Here is a 25,321-nt window from a genome sequence, read left to right as displayed (position 1 = left end):
AAAGCACTTAGGTATGGTGGCTGGCTGACCTTCTAAATAATCAATCAGTGCTCGTAAATCTGGATCTGCACGCTGCTGATGTGACATATCTGAAGCATCAACAGCTCCGAGGAAACTGTCAGCGTCATTCGTGTCTGGTGGAGCGAGCTCGACAGGCGCGCGGGAGAGCGTGTCAGCATCTTCATGCTTATGTCCGGACTTATAAACAATAGTGAGATCGAACTCCTGTAGGCGAAGGCTCCATCGCGCCAGGCGGCCGCATGGGTCACGCAGGTTGGCCAGCCAACACAAAGAATGGTGGTCAGTGACAACTTTAAATGGGCGACCATAAAGATAGGGGCGAAATTTCGCAGCAGCCCAAATAATGGCGAGGCATTCCTTTTCAGTAGTTGAATAGTTCGTCTCGGCGCGGGATAAAGTACGGCTGGCATAGGCGATGACTCGTTCAACACCCTCTTGACGTTGCACGAGAACCGCCCCAAGGCCAATGTTACTGGCGTCGGTGTGTATTTCTGTCTCCCCCTGCTCATCGAAATGGGCTAGAACAGGCGGCGATTGGAGACGGAGACGCAGCTCGGCAAAAGCAGCTTCTTGTTCGTGCGTCCAAACAAAAGGGGTGTCTCCCCGGGTGAGCTGAGTCAGCGGTTCAGCGAGATCAGCGAAGTTATCGATGAAACGCCGATAGTAACTGCACAAGCCGAGAAATCGGCGAACAGCTTTCTTGTCACGTGGAATCGGAAATTCCGCAACAGCAGCAATCTTGTCAGAGTCGGGCTTCACGCCGGCGGCGCTGACAACATGGCCGAGAAATTTAAGCTCTCGGTAGCCAAAGTGGCATTTCTGTGGCTTAAGTGTCAAGTTAGCGGATCGAAGGGCCTCGAGTACTGACCGCAGGCGCTGAAGATGTTGTGCAAATGATTCTGCGAAGACCACCACGTCATCTAGGTAGACTAGACAACACTGCCATTTAAGGCCGGCGAGGACAGTGTCCATCATCCGCTGAAATGTGGCCGGCGCGGAACACAGGCTGAAAGGTAGAACTTTAAATTCGTAAAGGCCGTCGGGTGTGACGAAGGCCGTCTTCTCACGATCTCGCTCATCGACCTCAATCTGCCAGTAGCCGCTTTTTAGATCGATGGACGAAAAATACTTTGCACGCCGAAGGCGGTCGAGAGAGTCGTCAATCCGCGGCAAGGGGTAGACATCCTTCTTGGTTACGGCGTTCAGTTTGCGGTAATCGACGCAAAAACGTAACGTGCCGTCTTTCTTTTTAACTAGAACGACCGGGGAGGACCACGGGCTATTGGAAGGCTGGATAACCTCATCTTCGAGCATTTCCTTAACTTGTGACCTAATAACTTCGCGCTCGGTCGAAGAGACGCGGTAGGGGTGCTGGCGGATTGGGCGCACATTATCGAACGTCACGATCTGGTGCTTGGCGATGGGAGTTTGATTCACTTTTGACGACGATGCAAAACACTCTTTGAATTCGAGTAACAATGAAAACAGCTGGTCGCGCTGGCTGACCGATAGCTCTGAGCTGACATCGAGATTGTCGAGGGATGTGGGCGGTGGCACGGTTTCTGCGGACAAGCACTCGGAGACATCAGATATGCGTTCGGCGAAAGCTACGGAAGTGTCACGAAAAAGGTGCCGATACTCGTGCGAAAAATTTGTAACAAGTACCTTGGACTGACCACGGTGAAGATGTATCAAACTGCGGGCCACGCAGACTCCTTGTGTCAACAGTAACGATACGTTAGTTTCGGCTATTGCGTCACCATCGTTAAGGGCATTGCATTTGACATTAACGAAGGTGCTGGTTCGGAGTGGCAGAGTGACACTGTCCTCATAAACTCGAAGCACATTGAGTGGTCGCTTTGCACCGCTGAGGGCCACTGCTTTTTCAGTAGAAAACGAGACCTTAGAATTCCGGAGGTCAATAATTGCGCCATATTCACGAAGGAAATCTACGCCCAGAGTCAGGTCACGCGAACAGCTTTTCAGAACAAGGCAGCTTACCACAAATGTTGATTCTTGAATTTGAACTCTGGCCGTGCACATGCCCAGAGGAGTAATCAGATGACCACCCGCGGTGCGAACGTTTGTGCCAGCCCACGGAGTCAAAACCTTCTTGAGAACTGCGGCAAACTGGCTGCTCAAAATAGAATAATCAGCGCCAGTATCCAACAGAGCCTGAACATGGCGACCATCCAGTACTACGGGTATGTCCAACGAAATCTGCTCGCGAATGTCAGGCTTCTGAGTCTTTGAGTGCTCTGCGTTGGTGTACGCGGTCTGCTTCACCTGCAATTCGTCGTCGTTGCAGGTGCGTTGTTGCAGCGTCCGTTCCACCGGCAGTTCGTCGTCGTTGCGGGTGCCTTGTTGCGTCATGTGTCCCACCGGCAATTCGTCGTCGTTGCGGGTGCGTGGTTGCGTCGTTTGTTCCACCGGCAATTCGTCGTCGTTGCGGGTGCGTGGTTGCGTCGTTTGTTCCACCGGCAATTCGTCGTCGTTGCGGGTGCGTCGTTTCGTCGTCGGTTCCACCGGCAATTCGTCGTGGTTGCAGGTGCGTCGTGGTGGCGTCGAGGTGGCGGTATGATCGGTAACCGCGGACATTTCCAATGTCGATGCGTAGTCGTTCCGTGTCCGCATCAATGGGGGGTCTCCCGCGCCGCGATGTCCAGCGAGCCTACCCCCGAAGGTCGCTGGTTTCAGTTTTCCCTCTGGGGACTGGGCGAGCGGCCCTGTGCTGCCCATGAGGAACTCGTAGCAGATGGCGACGGGCGAGACCTGGGTGACGGTGATCTAGATGGTCGCAGACGAGACGGAACGATCCGGCGCTGATCATTGACGAAATCTTCAACGGCTCGAGGCCGTTCGCCGTAGCGAGGCCGCGGAGAATCAGCGGAAAACCCTTCGAGACCTAGTCGACGGTTGGGGCAGCGCCGATAGACATGACCCGGTTCGCCGCAGTGAAAGCATAGCGGCCGTCGGTCGGGGGTACGCCACTCGTCTGCTTTCCGTGTAGGCGGTCGAGAATCTGTGACGTACTGGATCACGGGGGCTGCTGTTTTCGGCCCAGCTACGTTCGGAGGAATCAGGGACGGCGACGAGGGCGGAGAGTATTGCAGCACCTGGGAGTATGTAGGGCGGTGACACTCTGGTGGTGTAGGAGGAGGAGTAGGGCCAGGTTCACCGATTGGAAATGGAGGCCGGAGCGCTTGCTGCACCTCGTCGCGGACAACGCTGGCGATGGAGGAAGGAGCTGGTTGAGGTGTGCCATACATCAATCGGAGTTCGTCGCGCACAACGGAACGTATGAGCTCCCGTAGCGCCGATGTGTCCATGCTATGCGATGGGAACTCAGCAGAGACGGAGGCGGCGTGGATGGTGGGATCCCTTGCCGAAGCTCGCTGCTGAAGCACTTTCTCTATAGTGGATGTTTCAGCAAAGAATTCTGCAACAGTTTTCGGCGGGCTGCGCACCAGGCCAGCGAAAAGCTGCTCTTTGACGCCACGCATGAGGTAGCGCAGCTTTTTGTCCTCGGACATCGTAGGATCCGCACGCTTAAACAGGCGCGTCATGTCTCCGATATACGCCGCTACAGTTTCGTTAGGCATTTAAATCCGAGTGTGTAGAGCGCGTTCGGCCCGTTGGCGGCGATCTGAGCTTCCGTTAGTTGCCGCAAGATGACGTTTGAACTCACTCCAAGACGACAGCTGCTCTTCATGGTTCTCGAACCACGTCCGAGCGCCATCCTCGAGGCTGAAATATACATTTCGAAGCCGTGCGGCGTCATCCCAGAGGTTTAATGTAGCTACCCTTTCGTAGTGGTGCAACCAGTCGTCGACGTCTTCATAGGTGTCCCCGTGAAAGGTCTTTGGGACGCGGGGGTTTTGCAACGTCACGTAGGTGGGGGTCGCGCCAGGCATTGCGACGACGTCGTGGCTACTGGTAGTCATGGCCGAGGGGGGAAAACTCAGGTGGTAGGCCTCGTTGCCTGCGGCTAGTGCGGTGAACGGGCGTTTCCTCGAATATATGACCAGCACTCCTGCTTAGCGTAGGGGTACGGGACATCAGACCTGACCTCCACCAGATTTGTCACGGTGTTGGCGACCGGGGCTAGATTAACAGAGCCGGTACAGGTAGAATCACACGGTCCAAGGCTTAGATACGTCCTGCGAGTCCGGAGCCGATTCACTGCAATATCAATTAGGCTTCCAGACCAGAAAAATGAATAAAACATGCAGATATTCATTCTACCAAAAGCATCAAAAGCAAGATTGCCTAACAGCCGCTACAGTTAGAACCTTCTCTTGCAATGTTGCCACTTTCGCAGCGGAAAAGTTTATTAGCTAGATTGTAGAGGATTTATAGGGGTTTTAAGCCTGCGCTGTGTAATCATAAACACAGTACCGGCATATATCGAAAGGGCAGAAGCATAGAAAGAAAACTATTACAAAAAAGCAGCCAACTGTATCATGTCATCTCTGCCTGAGCACATAGTAGTAATACTTTTTTTTTAGAAAGCCGCTACCGACTGTAAGCTCGGAACGCTTTAAATTCAGTTAGATGCATGCATCATAGCTTCCTCGATGACGCGGCTCATGATCTCTTTGATGCCCGTCTTCTTCATTTAGACCCTGCGCACATTTGTTCATAGCCTATGTAGTCAATAATATAGAATAGTTGGAGAAGGAATCAACGTGAACAATTTTCAACTGTCATAGATATGCGCCTCATATAAACAAGCCTCTCCAACCGATTCTGTTAATTTTGATCTGTGCATAAGTAAGGTCTGGTTCGCGTTCTATTTTGAAAAAGATTTGTAATCGTGCAGCTTTCCTTTTCGTTACGAGAACCCTATCGTTAGAATTGTTTTGTTTAAGGAAAGATGCATTACGTTGCCTTGTTCTGTAGCATAAAGTGATTCAGTGCCGGTTTCTGGGTTTTACTAAAAAGCATACATCAAGTACAGTAACGTCTAAAACCTCGACAAAGTATAAAACCTTCACTGTAGAAATTAAATGAAAACAAATAGCACGACCATATTTTATGATATCGTCGTAACAAAAATGATATGCTAACCGACAATAAAGCACGGGTACCGAACCGAGATGAAGGTACAAAAGAAGAAATAAAATAACCACACGAAAAGCAGTGAAATTTCGGAACAAATGTCCCGACACAAATTATGAATTTCTAGATTTATAACACATCCTTATAAAATTTGCAGAAATGGGGAAAACGAAGCAATGAATCTGAGCAGTTTTGTTCTCATATTTTATTTTGGCTGGAAAAAAACTGCTTAAAAAAACGATGTTTATTACAGGTTCTATTACACTTACATTGAACACTTTAACTTTTTATCCCTACAATACATATTCTTGTATATGCTAGCATGGAAGAAACCTAACCGAAAACAACACTATAAGAATGTTAAGGCCAATGTGCTGGAAGCATAGAGAAACTGTGCGCCAAGTGCTTACCACCTCGGAAGTCCCAAGGGAAGCAATGTGTGCCACCGCTGCGCCTCCCACATGACCGCCATGGTGTAGGGCATGACGTAGCGGTCCTCCCACGTGGGCTGCCGCTCACTGCCCACGACAGCCTCTATTTCTCCCTGGATGCGATCTTGCACTTCATCATTGGCGGTTACCAGAAGCAGAATCCGCATCAACATCGCCGACACTGTGACGGTTGCCGGGATTAGGAAACCGACGGCGTTCCCTTTGAGGGAGGAGTCTGCGCCAAAAAAATATTCTTGTCACTTCTAATGTCGGGGCGGCGAATTGCGGTGGTGAGCTTCTCGCTTAGGTTTTTGTCGCTTGCAATTGTTTCTATTGGGAAGCTTTATTGGAAAATCGAAAATGAATTCAGTTTTTGTCTTCCTTTTCTCTTTTCCCTCCTGTACGGGTGCTTTATGTTCCTGCATTTGTACCGAAAAAGCAATAAACTGCTTCAAACCGATCAGGGTTACATTTGGTCCTCTTCTGGTTTCCGGAACAGCTATAGGCCTGAAGTGTAGTGTAAAACGTAGAACAGAACTTTTTCCTGCCTTTACCATATTTCAAACAATGGTGCTCTACTGACGCTGCATTCAAAGGGCAGCTATATTATATACACTACGACGTAGCTTCTGTCAGTACCCTGAGTGTGTATTTCATGTCATTATAGTTTTAATGACGCTTTGTAGCAAATAAAAAGGATTATTCGTGTACGAATAAATATTTATGCAATCTAATTGATAGAAATACCGGTTAGAACAGTGCATTGTAGAAAACGGTATACAACTACATCCTCAGCTTTCCAACGTTTGCTACGGTACACTAAACCTATGTAGAATTTTTTCTGGCTCCGCGGATAACTCTAACAATTCATAATACTCACTGTTATGAATGTAGGTGTCTTTGCGTCTCGATTCATTGGCATAAAATGCGTATTTTGCGAGGAAAGAACCATTGCCAGGTTCAACGTTTCCCGTCTCACAGTGGATATGCTCTCTGTAAGAAAGTTGAAAGCAAACATATGCTTTTAACACGTTGTTCAAGTGGTTTACGGAGACTTTAAGGCTTTGTTTGTAGCTAGGCATCTCTATCATAAAAGCACACCTCTGGGAGTGCAACACATTTTAATAACTTTGCCCCGGGTAGGGAAAATGCGACTGAATTGTTGGATTATTGGGAGGTCACGTGACTAGTTTTACGATTGCGCTTTTCCACTCTGTACCTACCATCCACTCTGTATGTCTCAGATTTGGAGCTGCCGATATACCAATACTTTGTGCGGATTGTACGAAAACACAGCAGCGTATAGTGAGCATAATATCTCGCCTCATTTAATTCACCATAATTCATAACTTGAATGAAATATATATCTTTCTAGACAGTGAGAACTAAAAGAAGAAACTCTGTAAAAGGAACTTTAAGTTTTCTCTGGCAAATATTACGCTTTCGACGAAGCACAATAATATAATACTTCGCAGTTTCGCATAATCATCCTGTTTAATGGGAGAACATGAGAAGATAACCTCCGCGGCTCGAAAATTTAAGCAACCTCAATGGCTTGCATCCCTTGTCAAGGTATAGAAAATGATGCACATTATTTTAGCTCTAAGATGCCTAAAGCATCAAAAATGAAGTCTTCTCAGGTATCATTCCACACAAAATGCTGGTGCGTGCTCCAAAATAATTTTGTTTGTCATTTATCTGTCGGTGAGAATGTATTGTCTCGTTTCGCGCTTTAAGAGGATTGCAAGCTTGCCGGTCATATATATTTGTAATTCGCCACTAGTGACAAAAACGATCAATGGTTTTTATTTTGGTTTGTTTTGTGGGGTTTAGCTTTCTATAGCAACTGAAGCTATGAGAAACTCCGTAGTGAAGGTCTTCGGAAATTTCGACCACCTATGTTTTCTTAACGTGCACTGACAGCGCACAGTTAACGAGCGCCTTTCTTTTCGCCGCCATCGAAAAGCGGCAGCCGAGACCTGGATTCGTTCCCACATCATTTAGCACAGTTGTCGGGCGCCCTAACTACTGCGCCACCCTGGCGGAAAAACGGACTAATGTGAGACTGATTTTAAGCGAAGTACACTCATATAAGTGCATGTGCAGAGACCATATTATTGTTTCCTTCCATTTACAATGACTTCAAAGAAAAATACACAAACGAAGAATCGAGGGGGAGTCTCAGCCTGCAAGCCAGCACGTCGGCCACTTGCCTCCGGTATTGCCCATCACCGCGTTCTATCGTTACTGTTTTTTCAAGTGAACTTCCATTTTGGACAAATTACAATGTTTCTCGTCTGCAAAAAGCCGCAAAGGCGTTCGCAGGCAGACTAAGTGATCCTGTCTTCGGCAGCACGCGAACGACCGCGGCATGTTAAGAAACGAAGTATAACGCATTGCAGATGCACAAAAATTGCACATGACGCAGAAGGCTCACTGGCGATTTTGTAAAGGTGTATATCTAGCACCGGGTTAAGTGGAGAAATATGGGAGAGGTCTTCGCCCTGCAGTGGGTATAGTCAGGCTGATGATGATGATGATATCTAGCAAGATATCAATGAGGAGTGAGAATATGTCTGGCGGCTCTGTTTGCAAAACTCATTTCTGCAGTCTCTCATTTGCCTTAAGACTGAGAATAGGAATATTGCAAAGAAAACTTTTTATTCGAATTCTTTGCCGGGAATGAATCAATGTCGTCTTTATTCGACGCTTTAATAGTTTATTAATCATGTAGCGACAGTTTCGCTTGTTTTTATGCATTGTGTGCAATTAAATTTACGGCACTATCGGCATGGAAAGCAAACGTGAAAACAGCGCACCATTTCAGTACTGTGCCATCTAGAGGTCAGAAGGTTAACGCCACCACTGTGATTACATTTGTGCCATCCCGCTCTGTAAGAGTTTATCTTAATTCTTGCTACGTTTTTATGTTTGCAGCTAACATTTGTGCACACGTATGTACGTATTTGACATTCTCTCTTCGTCCCTGCGAGGGCATTATGATGTCTACGTTTCCAGTCGCTGAGCTAACGTGTATTCCCGTTATGATTTGAAATAAGAGTCAGTGAACATGTCCACAGAGTGTTGTGCAGCAGCAGAAGTACTTGCATTGTTCGGGAAAATTGCGCACGAACTCTTGTTTCTCCTAAAGAAACAAAGGGCTGAGAATAAAGGCAAGAGTTACACACAAGCTCCTCTTTTAGGGGTATAAAGCAACAGTCATAGTGGTGCCGTCTGCCGGCTAATTTTGTAATGCCCGTTAGCTGAATAAAATTCGTCACTTCAAACCTAAGGCCTTATTTGTACCTATATTAAATCATTCACACACATTAGAATTCAGTCTTAACTCATTATGTGGTAGGCCCCCAGACATAAAGCCCCTCTAAGCTTTAAGCACGCTGCCCGCTCCTGTAAATTCGATGTAATCTGGTTTCGGGACGTCAAACAACCTTGTGGTCAATCAGAGCCAGCCCATGTCACCAGCAATCTAACACCTTCTAGAAGCATGCTCGTAATTTTTTGGCTACAAGGCCGAAGTCAAAAACACCAATTGTTCTAGAGAACGGCACTCTTTGCAATAACTTTTAGCATGTGTGCCCGATTACGCACATCGAGCAGCAATAGAGGTGAAACTCTGTCAACGGCAAGATTCGGTCGGGTGTGATCAAGCTAAGGCAAAACGAGATGCGAAATCCTATCTAGCCTTTATATCGCCTTGCACGGTTGTAACCGGGCTTATTTTCTTTTACGAGATAATGAAAATATTGTATTTAAAACATCGCATCCTTCTGCGTGCACTTCTCGAGGCAGTCACTTCCTTTCCAATGATTCCCAGACTTGTAAGGGAGCGCGAGCAATCAGCCCTCTATGAAAGGTTCGCAAATTCGATGTCCGTGATGAAATGAAAATAGAACATGTTAAGAATTCATTTCACATATCTGGGATCGTCTTTTCAAAGGCGGACAATTACGATTCATTCTTAATGCATGCTTGAATTGCGGCCGTCAAACAAGTTCGACCACCTGCCACGCACACTGAAAAACGGAGGGTGGATATTTTTCAATAGTTCTATCGTCCTACTTGATGCCTTTAGTGTGCACTGAAAAGATGAGTGCAGCTCACCCCACAAAAGCTTCGATATACTCCATAGTCCCGTGCACGGCGGCTGCTGTCGTGAAGGGCAGGTGCTTCGCGAAATTCATGAGCGTAGATGGCAAAAAGGACAGCATGCTCTTCTTCCGACTCAGCATGAACTCGTCTCGTATGGAGTTCACCAGTTGCCGGTGCTTGGAATCGTGAAAAGGATAGCGGCAGCCAAATATCAGAGCGCCAATGTTGTTGCATGCGCTGGCAAGAACAAGTTGAAGAAGATCCAGCGGCTGCCCTTGAGCCTCGGCAATGCGAGTAACGAGCTGCTCGCATCCCTCCTGCAAGCAAATGTGGGTCTGAGTTAAAACAAGTGGAGGTCGTAATGTTCGCAGGTTGCTGCTTTAATCTAATTGTTTCGTTATTAAGCTATCTATTACACGAGACACGGAATTAGGTGCCTATTCCTGCCAACAAGCCCTTAAAATATCCTCAATATTCGCACCTCTAATGAATGACAGGGGGCGCTGTGAAGTCTGGCCACACTGGGCAAGATGGCGGAAATATGTGGGGTCCCGCGTAACTGGTCCCTTGAAAATGTATTTCTGTTCCTTGTTTGTTACGAAATTTTTAGTGTTTTGTGAAAAGTGGTCGCGTTTGTTACGGTCACGCTTGATTTTGACATGATCCAAGTGTACCAAGGACCATCAGACCGAAGTTCAGGCGCCGGCGTCGCTGAAGATCCTCAAAAAATCGTGATCAGCTGACGAACGTCTTTAACAAATTTACCGTGGAGAAAAGCGACTTTTGTCGCCGATGCTTCTGAGAGACGGAAGAACGCTGGCACTGCACTTTTACATGTTACTACAGGTAATGATCTCAACGATTTCGCCATTATTCAGCGTGAATGGAAAGGCGCCACGCTCATCGTGCGAGCCTCCGGTCGTCGTGCTTGTTGCCGCTGTTTGATAGCGCTCAACTGTAAAACCTTTTTTTTTTTCTTTTTTTTTCAATATACAGTTTCTTTTTTCGTTTCCGAGGATAATACGAAGCTATTGGTGGCGAGAAAATTCATCACGATTATTTAAAAAAAATTTTCAATTGAATTTGCCTCGTGCGCGATAGCGCGTTTAAATTAACAGCGCATTTCACAGAACTAGTAAAACAATTCTTTCATGATTGATGGTGTCGGTTGCACTCCTCAGTGTCAATTTCGGTACGCAGATGTCTTGCGTTTACGTGTTATGTCGCTACGCCGACTGTCTGTGTCGTACAAGTATGCATTTGGTTTCCTCGAGAGAGCGAGCGTGATTAGTTATGCCTTCGAAAAGCCTGCGCTCTGCGTCGCCTCTTTTGCGTGTGTATCGATGTCTACGCTATCGGATACCATAAACTCGTTCTCTAGCGATGTCCTCGGGAATTGTGGCTCCCGCAGGCAATCTGTGACCGAGAAGCTTGTTAGTATAAATAACGTATTGCGTCGTATTCACACGCTGCTCGCCCCTCTGGCTTGTGTCTACCTTTCGACGAAGTACTTCCAACCCAGTTAAAGGGTTAAAAAAAAAGAAAAGAAGGCGCTAAGACAATTGATAAAAAGGCAGACAGGAAAGTAAATGGTATCTCACCCATTATTTTTTAGCTGGCCAGGTTTCAAGGGAGCATGGCACCGTCGTTGTAGGATGAGTGGCAAGAGAGTTCTTTATTTTTATTTTTCATTTTTTTTTGGCATCAGCTTCTGAGCTTGAAACTTTTCTCGTTACATGATATATATCCTGTGCTCTATAGACTGCAACGTACCACTAGGAAAATATTTCAGGAGATAAAGAAATTCTGTTTGAGGAAGAATATGCTTCTGCATATTTTCGGGTCTCATAACTCGAGCATGGTACAAGAAGAACCACTTGCCCTTTCTTTAGGGTCGTAGGCCTTTTTTACTTGACTGTGGAACAGCATATGATTGTTGTTTTTATTGTGTTGTTTTAACACGTTTCTTAGAATGTTACATATCTTTGGTAAAAGAATTGCATCATTTTGTTTCTTAAATTTCAGTTGCGAACTTCCTTGTGAATTATTCTATTTGTACGCTGTTTACAGAGGCTTTCTTCACCATAATTCTATCTTTATACAATTTCTATGAACCACAGTGCTCTTTTATTTACTGCTAGTATTTTTCATTCTTCTTATTGTGTTTTTTAACAATGCAGCTGAAAAGGCCTGCCGTCCACATCAACTTCGCTGAAGTCTCCAAGGCTAAAGAGCTTCTGCAGAAAGCTGAAAGAGGACCGGCGGATGCGTGTGTGTGGAACATGCGGCACTGAGGGCGACAGTAAAACAGTCGAGTCTATGACACTGAACATTCTCTTGAGTGCTCAGATATCAAAAGGATTGCTTCACGGCTATTATTGCACATACCATCTTCACCATGCAACAATGCTTGCTTCTCAGCCTCCTAGTGTATCAAAATAACAACCCTAAAGATTAGATATCTTATAATTTGAGGAAAACGGTGTTCTTTACTTTGTAGAACGTTAGAGCTGGGAGGTAGCATGGTGCTGTATTGCATGACTAAGAAATAAACTTTGATGCTGTATCAATTTTACAAGCTGTGCATCTGCAGTTTGTGCAAAGACAATTCATGCAAAGGTCTCATCAGATATCCATTGCTTACTCGAAACTTAAAAGTGAACCCATCTGTAATCTAGCCAGGATTGCTTGAACACCAAAAGAATTTTTTTTTATCATTTTCATGCAAAAATGGATACCGATAAAAACACTGAGTTGAGATACACAACATAGGCATCAGGTTACTCCAGTTTCCTATCTCTGGGTGCTGTGCCTATGAACTGGTAAATTAAATTCAATTATGGAGCACTTGAATGGTAGGTAGGTGACACAGCTCGTCTGAACGCCATCTAAAAGAGTTAGCTTTGTCTTTTCCAGTGATGGTTATTGTATCTTTTGTGAATATATTCTGTGACGGTGCTGCATTCTAGGCACCTAAAGACACGTTTGTATAAGTGTACTAAGCACAATTCATCACAGTTCCTTTATAAAAGCTGTCGGGCATTCTTAGTCGACACTGGGAGGAGGTAAAATATTTATTCGGGCTTCGGATCTTCCGTAAAGTAGTTGAAAAAGGGGGAGAAGCCGGTCGTGCATTGTATGGCAGTATTATGAGTGTACGTGACGAATGGGAGAAGCCGGTCCCAGCTTGAGTGGTCGGACGCGACATACATGGCCAGCATGTCTTTTAAGGTGCGGTTAAAACGTTCCGTCATGCCATTTGTCTGCGGATGGTAGGCCGAGGTAGAATGGTTGGCCATGTGGCACTGCTGAAGAAGGGCTTCAATGGTCTCGGAAAGAAAAACACGGTCACGGTCACTGAGCAATTTTTTAGGTGAACCGTGGCGCAGAACGAGATGGTGCAAGACGAAAGACGCAACGTCTGGCGCCGACGCAGAAGGTAAAGAAGATGTTTCTACGTAGCGGGTAAGGTGGGCAACAGCCACGATGACCCAACGGTTACCAGCTGGAGTGACTGGTAGTGGCCCGTAAAGGTCAATACCAACACGATCGAATGGTCGGCTGGGGCAGGGCAAGGGCTGCATAAGAACGGTGGAGTGGTCGGGAGGGTTTCTGCGGCGTTGGAATTTCTGGCATACGCGAACGTAATGACGCACGAAGCGATACATACCCTGCCAGTAATAGCGGAGGCGAAGACGAGTGTAAGTTTTCAATACTCCGGCGTGGGCACACTGAGGATCAGCGTGAAAAGCGGCGCATATTTCCTAACGGAGATGCCGAGGAATGACAAGGAGCCACTTGCGTCCGTCGGAAAGGTAATTTCGGCGGTAAAGCATGCCGTCGCGGATGGAAAAATGACGAGCTTGGCGGCGAAGCGTTCGTGAAGCTGGGCGCAGAGAAGGTGTAGATAGAAGCGTGAGAAGAGAAGTGATCCAAGGGTTTTGCCATTGTTCATTGGGCATGTCGGCAGATTCAAGCGAAGATGAGTCACTTATGGTGATAGCTGTCGAGTCAGAGCCGCATTGAAGAGGTGACCTAGACAGGGCGTCGGCATCAGAATGCTTGCGGCCAGACCGGTAGGTGACCTGAAGGTCGTACTCTTGTAAGCGGAGGGCCCAACGAGCAAGACGACCGGATGGGTCTTTAAGGGTGGACAACCAGCAGAGTGCGTGATGTTCCGTAACAACAGAAAAGGGACGACCGTATAGGTATGGGCGGAACTTCCCAATGGCCCAAGTGATGGCCAAGCACTCATTTTCGGTTACAGAATAATTTCTTTCGGCCTTTGGTAAGGTGCGGCTGGCATAAGCAACAACGTACTTTGGGTTGCCGGGCTTTCGTTGTGCAAGGACAGCGCCGAGACCTACACCGCTGGCATCAGTGTGAACTTCGGTTGGCGCCGCAGGGTCAAAATGGCGGAGAATCGGAGGCGACACTAGAAGGCGCCGAAGCATCGAAAAGGCCTCATCACAGTCGGATGTCCAAGAGGAAAGAATGGCGTCACCGGCAAGGTGATCAGTAAGCGGCGAGATGATCGAAGCGAAATTCCGGACGAAGCGACGAAAATACGAGCGTAGCCCGATAAAACTACGCAGCTCCTTTAGAGAAGTTGGGCGTGGAAACTCAGCTACTGCACGGAGTTTCGCAGGATCTGGACGAACACCGTCTTTCGAAACAACGCGTCCCAATATAGGAAGCTGACAAGCCCCGAAGCAGCACTTTTTCAAGTTTAGTTGCAGGCCAGCGTCAGTCAAACACTTTAGCGCACGCTCGAGACGGTCCAAATGTGACGTAAAATCTTTTGAAAACACGACAACATCGTCCAGGTAACAAAGACAGTCATGCCACTTGAGTCCGCACAGAATAGTGTCCATCATGCGCTCGAAGGTGGCCGGCGCGCTGCACAATCCAAACGGCATGACGTTAAATTTATGGAGACCGTCAGGTGTCACAAAAGCGGTTTTTGGTCGATCGTCAGCTGCCATGGGTACGTGCCAGTAACCCGAGCGGAAGATCCAGAGATGAAAAGAATTCGATACCTTGAAGGCAATCGAAAGCGTCATCAATACGTGGAAGGGGGTATACGTCTTTTCGCGTTATCTTATTCAAACGCCTGTAATCAACGCATAACCGTATAGAGCCATCCTTTTTTCTCACGAGAACAACTGGAGAAGCCCAAGGGCTGTGCGAAGGCTGGATGACGCCACGCTGAAGCATGTCCATGCTCGGTGATAACTTGGCATTCTGCAGCCGATACCCGATAAGGGCGCTGGCGTACCGGGGTGTGCGTATAGGTGTCGATGTAGTGAGTGACTGCGGATGTGCGCCCGAAAGATGTCCGAGGGAGGTCGAATGAGGAACGGAAGCGCCGCAGCAATCTGAAAAGCTGGTTACGTTGATCTGCTGAAAGGTTGGCATCCAGACAGCCAGAAAAATCTGCAGTGGAGTCGTCGTTCTGTACAGAAGCAGGCAAGTCAATTGTATCGAGCTGAAGTGGGGTTGGGTCTTCTGAGACGGCAGATGTCATAGCGTCATCAAAGGACTCGACATGTCTAAGACGTACTCCACGAAGAAGCGTTGACGGACAAGGCGACGGGTTAGAGACGTATATGGCGCTGTAGCCACCACAGAAAGTTAGAAGGGCGAAAGGCAAAACTAAGCGATGGCGATGATTAGCGGCATGAGTCGGAGTGAAAAGAACTGTAGAATCAGAAAAGCAGGCTCAGGAAACGGGCACGAGAACGGTAGAGCAGGCGGGGATGTCAGTATCTTCGGCCACGGTTATCTTATCGACGTGGAGCGGTGTGTCAGACGAGGCGGCCGGTGAAAGCGGAGACAATTCGATGCTGGCTCGGGCACAATCAATACTCGCATGATGACTGGTGAGAAAATCGCAACCCAGAATCAGTTCGTGAGAGCAGTGAGGCAGTACAAGAAATTCGGCGACGTACAAAACACCCTCAATGACAATTCGAGCTGTGCACGCCGCAAGCGGTTGAATGTGATGTGAGCTGGCAGTTCGGAGAAAAAAATTTCGAAATAGGCGTCGTAACTTTACGAAGTCGGCGGCAAAGGTTAGTACTTATACCAGACACAGCAGCGCCAGTGTCCACAAGCGCGAGAACTGCGACGCAATCAACAAACACTTCGATAACGTTGGCCGTGGAAGACGGAGGACTTGCGCAAGTAGAAGAATACGCAGTTCTTGTCTCCGGAACTACGGCTGTTAGTTTTCCTCCGGGCCAGCAGCAGAGCGACGGCGCAGCGGCTAGAGGGAACGATGGCGGGGAGACTGCGATCGGCGGGAGGAGTGGGAGGAGCGGTCAGGATAAAATGAGTACGTAGAAGTGCCAGCAGGGACAGGGGGAGGTGAAGGTTCATAGTTTGAACTGTAGTAGTAACTGTACAGGCGGGGGCCATTACGGTATGACTGCGTGCGCTGGCGACAAAGCGGGGCGACGTGGCCAGGAACGCCACATGCATAACAGATTGGGTGGTTGTCGGAGGTCCGCCATGGATTGTTGACCGCACGTCAAGGAGGCAGATAAGGGCGGGGCGGAGGTGGTGGCGGTGGTAACGGCGCAGCATACGCGACAGGGCAGGGTGGTGGTCTTGCGGCGACAGCGGCGTACATTAACGAGGCTGTCACAGGCGTAATTTGTGAGCTTGGCGGTAAAACTTCTGCAATTTGCTCCTGGATGGTGCGTCGAAGTGCAGAATCTATCGATGGAGTGGTTGCGGCAGAAGCAGAGAGGAGCGACAGTTGGCTACCCACTTCCTCCCGTATAAATCCTTGATCTCGGGGAGGAGGGAAGGTGGTTCACAAGTGAGACCGCATGCTGTCGGAGGCATGAATAACCGATCATTCACGAGAGAACGCCGGGTAGAAGCTCATTGCCTCTTGAGGACGTCGTAACTGTGACACAGCTGAACCACTTCGACGACGGTTTGCGGGTTTCTGGCCATCAACATGTGAAATGCATCGTCGGAGATTCCCTTCAGGATTTTAGTGATCTTGTCAGCTTCGGACATAGAAGGATCAACACGTCTACAAAGATCCACAATGTCCTTTATGTAGCTGGTGAACGTTTCATCGGGATTCTGAGCGCGGGCTTCGAGGCGTTGTTCGGCGCGCAGTTTGCGCACTGCGGGGCGGCCGAACACCTCGAAAAAGCTCGTTTTGAAGGCCGACCAGGTGGGTAGGTCGGGTTTGTGGTTGCGAAACCATAAATTTGCTATATCGGTCATGTAAAAGAGGACGTTGGCTAACTTGGTGGTGTCGTCCCACTTGTTGTAGCCGCTTACGCGTTCGTAGGAGGATAGCCAATCATCTACATCTTGGTCGTCGGCGGCACTAAAAAAGCTGGGGTCACGCTGGCGAAGCCCACCAGAGCACAGGATGGTAGGGGCAGCGGTGGCATCAGTCGAGCGTGGAGTGGCGGTCTGGCTTGTTGCCTCAGGCATAGCGGATGGCGGAGCGAGTGTGCGGCTGCGAAGCTCCAGCGTGAGAGGAGGGAACGAAGAGCAGCCTCCACCAAATGTAAGGGTACGTTGAAGCTCAGGTCGGTGTTCCGATCGACCGTTTAACTAGCGCGTCAGTCTCTTGCGTCTTCTTCTTTTTCTGCCGTCTTCTTTCTTAGCACGCGCCTTTCGACATACGCTCGTCGTCTTCCTCACTGTCGACAGTCACCGAGCGTTGGTGTGACACTACAGACTAATTGTTAGACTGCCAAAATAGCCTCTTTAAAGCTCAGTATTGTGCTTATCTGTTATTGTAACTATTTCATAATGTTGTACATTAAAGCCGCACTCTACATAAGGTTTAAATCTGTAAGGCATACAGTGACAATTTTTTAGTTAAACAATTCCTAGTACCTCATGTACCCCACACATTGTAGCTGATGGTTTTAAGCTTGGTTTCTTAACTTAAAAATGATTTATGGTGACGAGCAGGCTTCATGCGTCTTTATACAAGCCCATCAGTTTATTTCCAACCTCTTTCACATTTCATATATCATTCAGATAATTGGCTCAATGCCTTCAATCTTTTTGCTGTTGGTTTTAAGCCCAGCGAAGGTTCGCTTGATCGAAATTCTTACACTGTATTTCATTCTTTAGAGGTTTGTTTGTGCTTGGATTTTCCCGAGTGTTGCATGGCTACTGTTGATGGAGGTTTGTGTTCATTTGTAAAACAATACTTCGGTAAGTGCAGTAATATTAGTATGTATGTTACTGTTGTGCAGTAGGGATTCTGCAGGTCTGCCACTCTCAAACAGATGTATGCCTCCAGCACCTGCCTAAGCAACTTCCTTTATGACTTCTTCCTCTGTTCCTTCCTTCTTCTTCCTGTATTCTTCTATAAATGAGGGCATGGCTAATTTATGTGTTTGTTACAGCTGTTAAAAGATTAGGACACAGAAGTACAGTGCAAAGCTGTTAGGGAGAAAACTAGTGTATCATTCACAGTTTTGTAATAAACATAATTCAGGTATAATGTCTGACTGTGTGTTCTCACGAGAAAACAACACAGTTCCTGCTCACGGCTAGCTGATCCCAGCAATTAGAAGTTGTAGCAAAAAAAGCACTGCTCTGAAAATTAAACATTTATAGATGATACTCATGTGTCAACCCCAAGTGAAAGCATAAAGTGTGGCCTTAGTGACTGCGGAAACACTAAGTTCCAGGCAAAGGCTGTGCTGATTGCCTTGTCTGTATGTAGTAAGTAGTTTTTCCTTTCGTGTAAGCTGCACTGCAGAGCAGCTAATAATGCGTTCTTATGCTTTATGTTACATGGCTGCTATATCTTATGTTCTTTCTTTACCTGATACCCATTTATAGTTTCACTTAACTCGAACAATGCCACACTTGTTGCTATTTCCTACTTGGCTTCAGAAGGCGTAAACTGGAAAAGTGAGAAAGGTGCAGAAAGCAATACTTTTCAAGAGAACTCTATATGTCGAGCGCAAGCACGTATTCAGGTACAGTATGTCACTACTATTTAGACATTGATGCATTAGTGCTTTGTTAACACAAGCGTGCAGTTTACTGAAAAACGTTTGTGACACCTTCCTGAGTTAACTTGTTGCCTAGACAGAGTGGCTTATTGGACGTTTAGGAGGTTGCAAGAGCATGTGCAGCTGGGTGTGAACGTTAGAAATGCTCTGCTGCAAAGAGAACAAGAAATCTGATATCAAGTGCAGGAGGCACACGGCAATTAATGCTTGTGCCAGATGAGGGGCCTTTAACCTTGTATGCAGCAGTGTGAAAATACAGCATTGGAAAAGTGACTAATGGAAGTCTTGGTTATCTATAGTATCAAAGAAAAACAAACAAAGGTTGAGGGGCAGCGTAGGTCGGAAGCAAACATTTCAACAAGACTTCTCTTCAGCCCAGCTAAAGACATATCTTCTTGTTGAAATGTTTGCTTGCGAACTGAGGCCGAGTCAACTGCAAACTGAGTCACGCTTGCCGCAGAGCATCTTTTTGTCCCCGCTCCCTGCATTTTTCTGCAAAAATGCTCAATAAATATTGAATTTAACGCTCATTGCAACCCTTACGTGGTTTTCTTTGATTCTGTGTCTACATGTTCCCCTTATTCTAACCCGGTTATGTAGTGAGTGCTTAAGTACATTTACAATACTCTCGTGCACTGCATATGTAGAAAAACATTCTCAAGAAGCTGTGGAATTAAATATATATTAGCTGCTATGCAGAAAGTCATTACCTTTAATAGTGTGTCATCCAACACGAAAAACCGATTATTATGTTGGCTTTCTCGTACAGCTGACGGGCCTCATCCAAGCAAGCTCCACTTGACAGCTGTCTTATGAGTCTCGGCCTTTAGAGCAGCCGCAAATCATTTCTTACAATTAATTGCCACATGTCCAAGAAAGCACACTTTACGTATGTGCAAGGAAGGTTGTGTGCATCAGTTCGCTACGGCCAATCTGCATTCACTCACTTATTCACGGGAGTCATTTATGCTGCAGTTGACAAGGTGATGTTTGGATATACTGTAAAATCATTCATTTGTTTTACTGATATCCTTTTCTTACTGTGAAATGTTTACTCCACTTTTATTTCAGCATATATCACATGTTTGAAATATTCCAGAACTAAACTTGACTGGGACAAGATGAATGAAAGGCACGTGTGTATACGTAGGGCCATCAAGAACTTGACTTCAAAAGACCGTGCGAGCTCATCTAAGTTTTATTCTGGGCACTGGCATAGATAATGTTTGATTTCAGTGTATTCTTGAGTTAATTGAACGACTCCTAATTCTTTGAATAATATAGTAGTAATTAAGCTAATTTTGAATTTGACGTCTTATGTACAGTCATGGTCAGAAGTCTTGAAGCCAAATGATTTTTGTCCCAACCGCAAAATGAAGCCGTATGGTGTCATTAAAGGGATACTAAAGAGAGAAAGGAAGTGAGTTTGCATCGATAGAATGCCAGTTCCCGATTACAAAAAGACCACTCTTATTGAAAACAGAGCTGTTATAAGGTAGTAAAGAAGAATAACAGAAATACAGGTATCGCCACCACAGCCAAACGGCCGAGGCTCGCAACTACAAATCACGTGACGCGCTAGGGATCCCGGAGGCTGACAAATGCGAATTACGTTGCATGTTTGAATGCGGTAGTACGTTTTTTCTCAAACATGATAACACGCTTTTATCATACGTAAACTACAGCGAAAAGACAACGTAAACGTTGCAAGGCAAATACAAAAATATTCTTGGAGGCGCCACAGGCGCCCACTTCAGTTTTGGTTATGTTTCAGCTCAGGCATTTCGTGCGCACTCAGATAGTTTGTTTGAACCTGCAGCGCCTGAATTACGAGCTTGGAGCAGCAGATGCGCCTTGATGGTTCCCATTTGAGCATTCGGAGGCACGAGCGAGCGAAATCCGCTACCGCCGACACGCTCCTTCGTTCACACTTCTGCGCCAACATATCGCCGCCGTTGCCACTTCGATTGCGACCTGACCGCTTGACTGCAGCTACGTACGCCACGAAAAGCATACATATGCTAAGTACCGAAGGAAAAACGCATTATCATTCAATTGTTCACTAAATCATGGCACATCTGACCAACATATACTGCGTCAACAAGACCTTCAACGTGCTATTTGCAGGCGTCGTAAACAAAAGGGGCATACTTGCCGCTCATACCAAGGAGAGCGTCAATATATTGCGCTCGTCGCCCGGCGAAAAAAAGGGCCTCGGGTAAAAAGTAGAAACTAAAAATAACGAAGCACGAGAAATATATTACAAAAGGTTAAAAAAATTGATTTGTAAAAAAAAAATAGTAACTGCCAGTAGCGGTAAGACTCGAACGCGCTACTGCTTGCTCCGTAACGTTCGGCGCTAACCTCTCGGCTACGCCGCTTTTTTTTTTCTTTATTGCCGACTTTGACATTTGAAAGTGAAATCAGAAATACAGTGCATAAAACGCGTAAGCCAGGCTTCGGCAAAAACGGATTAAGATTCTCTCAGCGACACCAAAACATCAAGCAAGGTAATCCATTCTGGTGGATCAGGGAGTGCTCGGTAACACTCTCTTAGTGAAACGACACTTTCAACAAAATGCTCGCGAACAGGGCGCACGACAAGACCAGCATGTTCAAATTGCATCCTCGTTTTCCATATTGAGTGCAGGCGCAAAAGCATAATCAAATGATATGGTATATCCTGTGATGTTTCTATCGGCAAGAACCTCATTCGATATGGATCGAGTGGTAACTGTTTCTTAAGCGTGCGCTGTAAAACATCCCAGTGAAATGTTGGGTCCCAGCAGTCAAGAAAAACATGCTCTATTGTTTAAGGTTTTTTTGCATTTTTCTTTAAATTGCACACTAACACGCTACCCGTTAAGACATATGGCTTCATAGCAAAGGCATCTTCATACCCTGGACTACCAATGTTTTTTTTTTTTTTTGCGCTCGGCTACGCCGCGCCACAGGAACCTTGGAAATATTTCTAGTTTTTGTGTCATAGCCCCATTTACAATAAAGTGTTTCTGCTGCCGGCCTAAAAATTACAACTTCTTGATCATCGGCGCATGCTGCCTGCTCTCACATCTTGCAACTAATGTTCTGGATGCCTATGCGCACTATATTGTGCACTGGATCTATTTTAACATGTGGAATTTCACAGCGCTGGCAAATGTAGTGGCGCCGGCACTTCGGTCATGTTCTGCTACCGTGGACGTAATTTTCGCTGAACACGGAGCTGTAGCACAAACCTTGAGGGAAAAAAGTGCGACGAAGCTTCAGAAATGACAAGCGCAGCAGCGAGGACACTATTTTGCTGGTAACTAAATCTTATTTGTATGTAAGCATGTCAGGAAGCGTTGCGATGACCGAGGGCTCAGTTTTTTTATACACAGTGCAAGAAGGAGCGCAAAAGCTTGAGAAACATGTAAAGTATTGTACATTACAAGCGCTCTATGTTTTTTTTCTTCCTTTATGGGCCCATCGCTCGATAAATTACTCTCTTCATCGTTTTATTTATTTCGGCTGAGGCCGTCATGGCGAGTACGCTGTTGCCAAGTTGGCCCTTGAGGGATGCGACACGGCGGGCCGCGCCGGCTCGCTAGCTATCACGGAGTCTCCGCTTACGTCATAGTGTGCGTCACTCAACTCCGACTACGTAGTCGGAGGGCACAGTTTGAATTCGACCGGCGGGAACAAGAAAAAACCTCAACTTCTTATCGCAATATGTCCGCAATTATTCGATTTTTTGCTGCCGGATATGCGGCGACAGTGTCACCAAATGTAGTTTATTAGATTTTCATACCATCTTTGGCTGTCTTTAGTGTCCCTTTAAAGAATGAATTGCCTTGAAATGCTATCAGACCGTTTCTGCCTGTGGTAATAATTACTTCGAGGCATTTTAAATGCATTTAGGCCTTGATGGCGTGACGGGTTCATTCTGCGGCTGAGACTATAATCCTTAGGCTTCAAGACTTTTGATCACTGCATGCTGCTCTAATAATTGGCGAGGTGTGATACGCATTCAAGCTCTTCATCAAATGAGCGTCCTGCAAGTGAGCTTTGTCGCCAGGGAATTACAGCTTTATTTGAGAATATATCAAAGAAAGGTGCCGGCTTGAGCAGTTCACCGCGCAGTTGTCAGAGGCCTGTCGTCGACCAAACTATACCGATTCTGTGATATCATTCAAGGGTGACAAGCTGGAACGCTAAAAGTGAGCGGCCGCGTAGGCGAGCGCGATCATACAACGGACGCAATTTCCGTAACACGTGCGGTACAAGATCGAGGCCTGCAGATCTCGAGACACCTGCCTGACGCGGCGAATAATTCAGCCGATCGTCGTAGAGTGCTCCCTTAGAGCATTTGATGATGACGTTCTTAGCAGAACTAGCTTAAAAAGCGCTATGATCAAGCTGTCACAAACTAGGAGTACGTGACGCGAGAAGTCAAGCTGGTACGTATTGTTGTTCACTCATACTTATTTGTAGGTGTTGCGTCCCTTGGGAGGGTCAGTAGGAGGCATTTGTTACCAGGAAAGCATCGTACGACAAAAACTGACGAGACTATATGTAGACGGCACTTTCAATGCGCTCCGCGGAGATTGAAAATGCATCGATTCTCTGGCGCCGATCGCTAGATCACGAAGTAAATATATGAAACAATGTGCCACTGTGCTGCAGAACGGCTGCAGAAATGGCTTGCCGTTGGTTTTGTCCTTTTTCGCGGTGCTACGAGCGCTTTGCTAGCGGGTTTCCATAACGCGAGCAAGGGGCGTCTGCTACTCGACCTAGTTGACGTGTTTGCATGGTTTTGCCGCCAGGTGCCGCATGGATTGCTGGAATCGCGAATAGTAATGTCTTTGTTCGCTACATGTGTGAAAGGTATTGATGTAGGATTATATTGTGACGAAGTGTGAAAACGCGTTGCACAACAAAACGGCAGTAAGAGACGTCACTGAAACAAGTCCTTTATTGGGCTGAGTTGCCTCCAAATAGAACGAACTGCTCGGCGGTGGCGATCGTACCAACTTGCTTGGCGGTCATCTCAACAGAACCTCCCCAGCTTGCGCCGACAGTATTAAAACAGGCGAACGATATTTGAGATGAGGCGCTCAAAACCTACAACACTTTAGAGCAACGTGGAAATAACCGCTCAGGGCCCCAAATGTTCTAGATAATCTCGTCGCCTTTATCGTCAAAAACAGTGACAATTTCACACGCGGCTGCGTTTGCATAACATAACCAATAGTTAGGAAACTTCGAGGCAGGATATTTCAGAAGGTGTTTGCGCAAGCTTGTGTACTTGAACCGCATACGAAACCAAGACTTCTGTTGTAGATAAAATGTGAATATGAGCATAAATATAATTATATTTAAAGACGGTCTATGTATATCGGTCAAAGCACTCAAAGTACCCCTTCCGCTCGTCCCAATGTAGTGATACTGAAAATAGTGTTTAAAGGCAATGACGAACATGCATGTTGAAATTAGGCTAGGCAATATAAAATAAAAGCGGCAAAGCAACGTGCAAAACGCAGACATAGCTGGCCTGATGTATTGGTTGATAGGCACGACTTTCTCGCACTGTCTAAATCTCACAAATGTAAATATCGTTCGATCAAATGAATTTACAGGTTACACTTTCGGAGATACCGTTTCAAGCATGATAACAACATGTTGAAGGTGGCAATGCAAATAGATGGTTCGAAGAAGGTTTGGAAGCCCAGAGGCATGTAAATGTGTTAACAGTCAATGCACAAAAAAAAAACAAGATTTGCATTCACCCAAGAGTTCTGGGCTTTAGTGAACATCCTTCAACGACATTGTGTCCATAATCCCCATTTCTCTAAATACAAGAAATATATTGGAGAGTTGTTCGCCTATTAGGCGAAAATGTGTGCAAAAATATTTTTCCCAACCTTTAACAGATAAGTTATGCATCATGTCCATCAGTATGGGTTTAATTATCGCATGTTGCAGCTCTTTTTTTCACGCAATATTATTTGTGTTTGAAAATTACTATGAATAATACTTTTTTTTTATTTAGTTCGCATGATTTCATTCCTGTAAAAAAAATATTGGGGGTACTTGCGCTCTACCCTTAAGGGTGAAATGCAAAAGCATGTATTATCATCTGCACTGTTCGACGCAGGCCCCTCCCATACTCCTCCAATGAACCCGGTTCTGTACAAGCTCCATCTAGCTGGCCTCTGCAAACGTCTTAACCCTATCCGTTCATATAATTTTTGCCGCCCCCTGCTAAGCTTTCCATCTCCTAAAATCACATTGCTTACCATTAGCTACCATTGGTTATCAATTCTACGCACTTCATGTGCTGACCAGGGCCCTTCTTTCCTAACTTTTAGCAGAGCAGAATTACCTAGAGTTATTTCTCTGACTACTCTTCAGGCTTCTGATCTCCTAACCTTATTCTGGCATTTTTCATTCATTCCATAGCACTGTGCATTGTCATCAACCTAAGTAGTACCCTTTTTGCTAGCTCCCACGTTTCAGCGCCATAGATGAGTGCCGGTATAAGAAGCAAATTTCATATGCTTCTTTCTTGAGCGGTGTCGGTAAGCTTCGAGGCATAATCTTCGAGTACTTGCCAAATACGCTGCATCCCAATTTTATACTTCTAGTTATTTACCTTTCATGGTCGATGTCTGCGGTTACTACTTGTTTTAAGCAGAAATATTC

At 46.4% G+C, this 25,321-nt stretch overlaps 1 protein-coding gene across 2 annotated transcripts in view; it reads right to left on the bottom strand.

Annotated features, from left to right (window-relative positions):
• Nucleotides 1-25,321, bottom strand: part of LOC146177603 (cytochrome P450 2J4-like) — an 87,919-nt gene that overhangs the window by 14,314 nt on the left and 48,284 nt on the right. For both annotated transcript variants that reach the window (XM_084581160.1, XM_084581161.1), the window contains 3 exons: nucleotides 9,636-9,940; nucleotides 6,394-6,506; nucleotides 5,493-5,748 (listed from right to left, as the gene is read on the bottom strand). In XM_084581160.1, coding sequence (XP_084437286.1) covers nucleotides 5,493-5,748; nucleotides 6,394-6,506; nucleotides 9,636-9,940 — 674 coding nt within the window. The remainder of the gene's footprint in view (nucleotides 1-5,492; nucleotides 5,749-6,393; nucleotides 6,507-9,635; nucleotides 9,941-25,321) is intronic.

This window comes from Amblyomma maculatum, chromosome 10 (assembly GCF_055883805.1).
Source record: "Amblyomma maculatum isolate TAMU_Amacu chromosome 10, ASM5588380v1, whole genome shotgun sequence".
Lineage (NCBI taxonomy): Eukaryota > Metazoa > Arthropoda > Arachnida > Ixodida > Ixodidae > Amblyomma > Amblyomma maculatum.
This window is presented reverse-complemented; position numbering and strand designations above follow the sequence as displayed.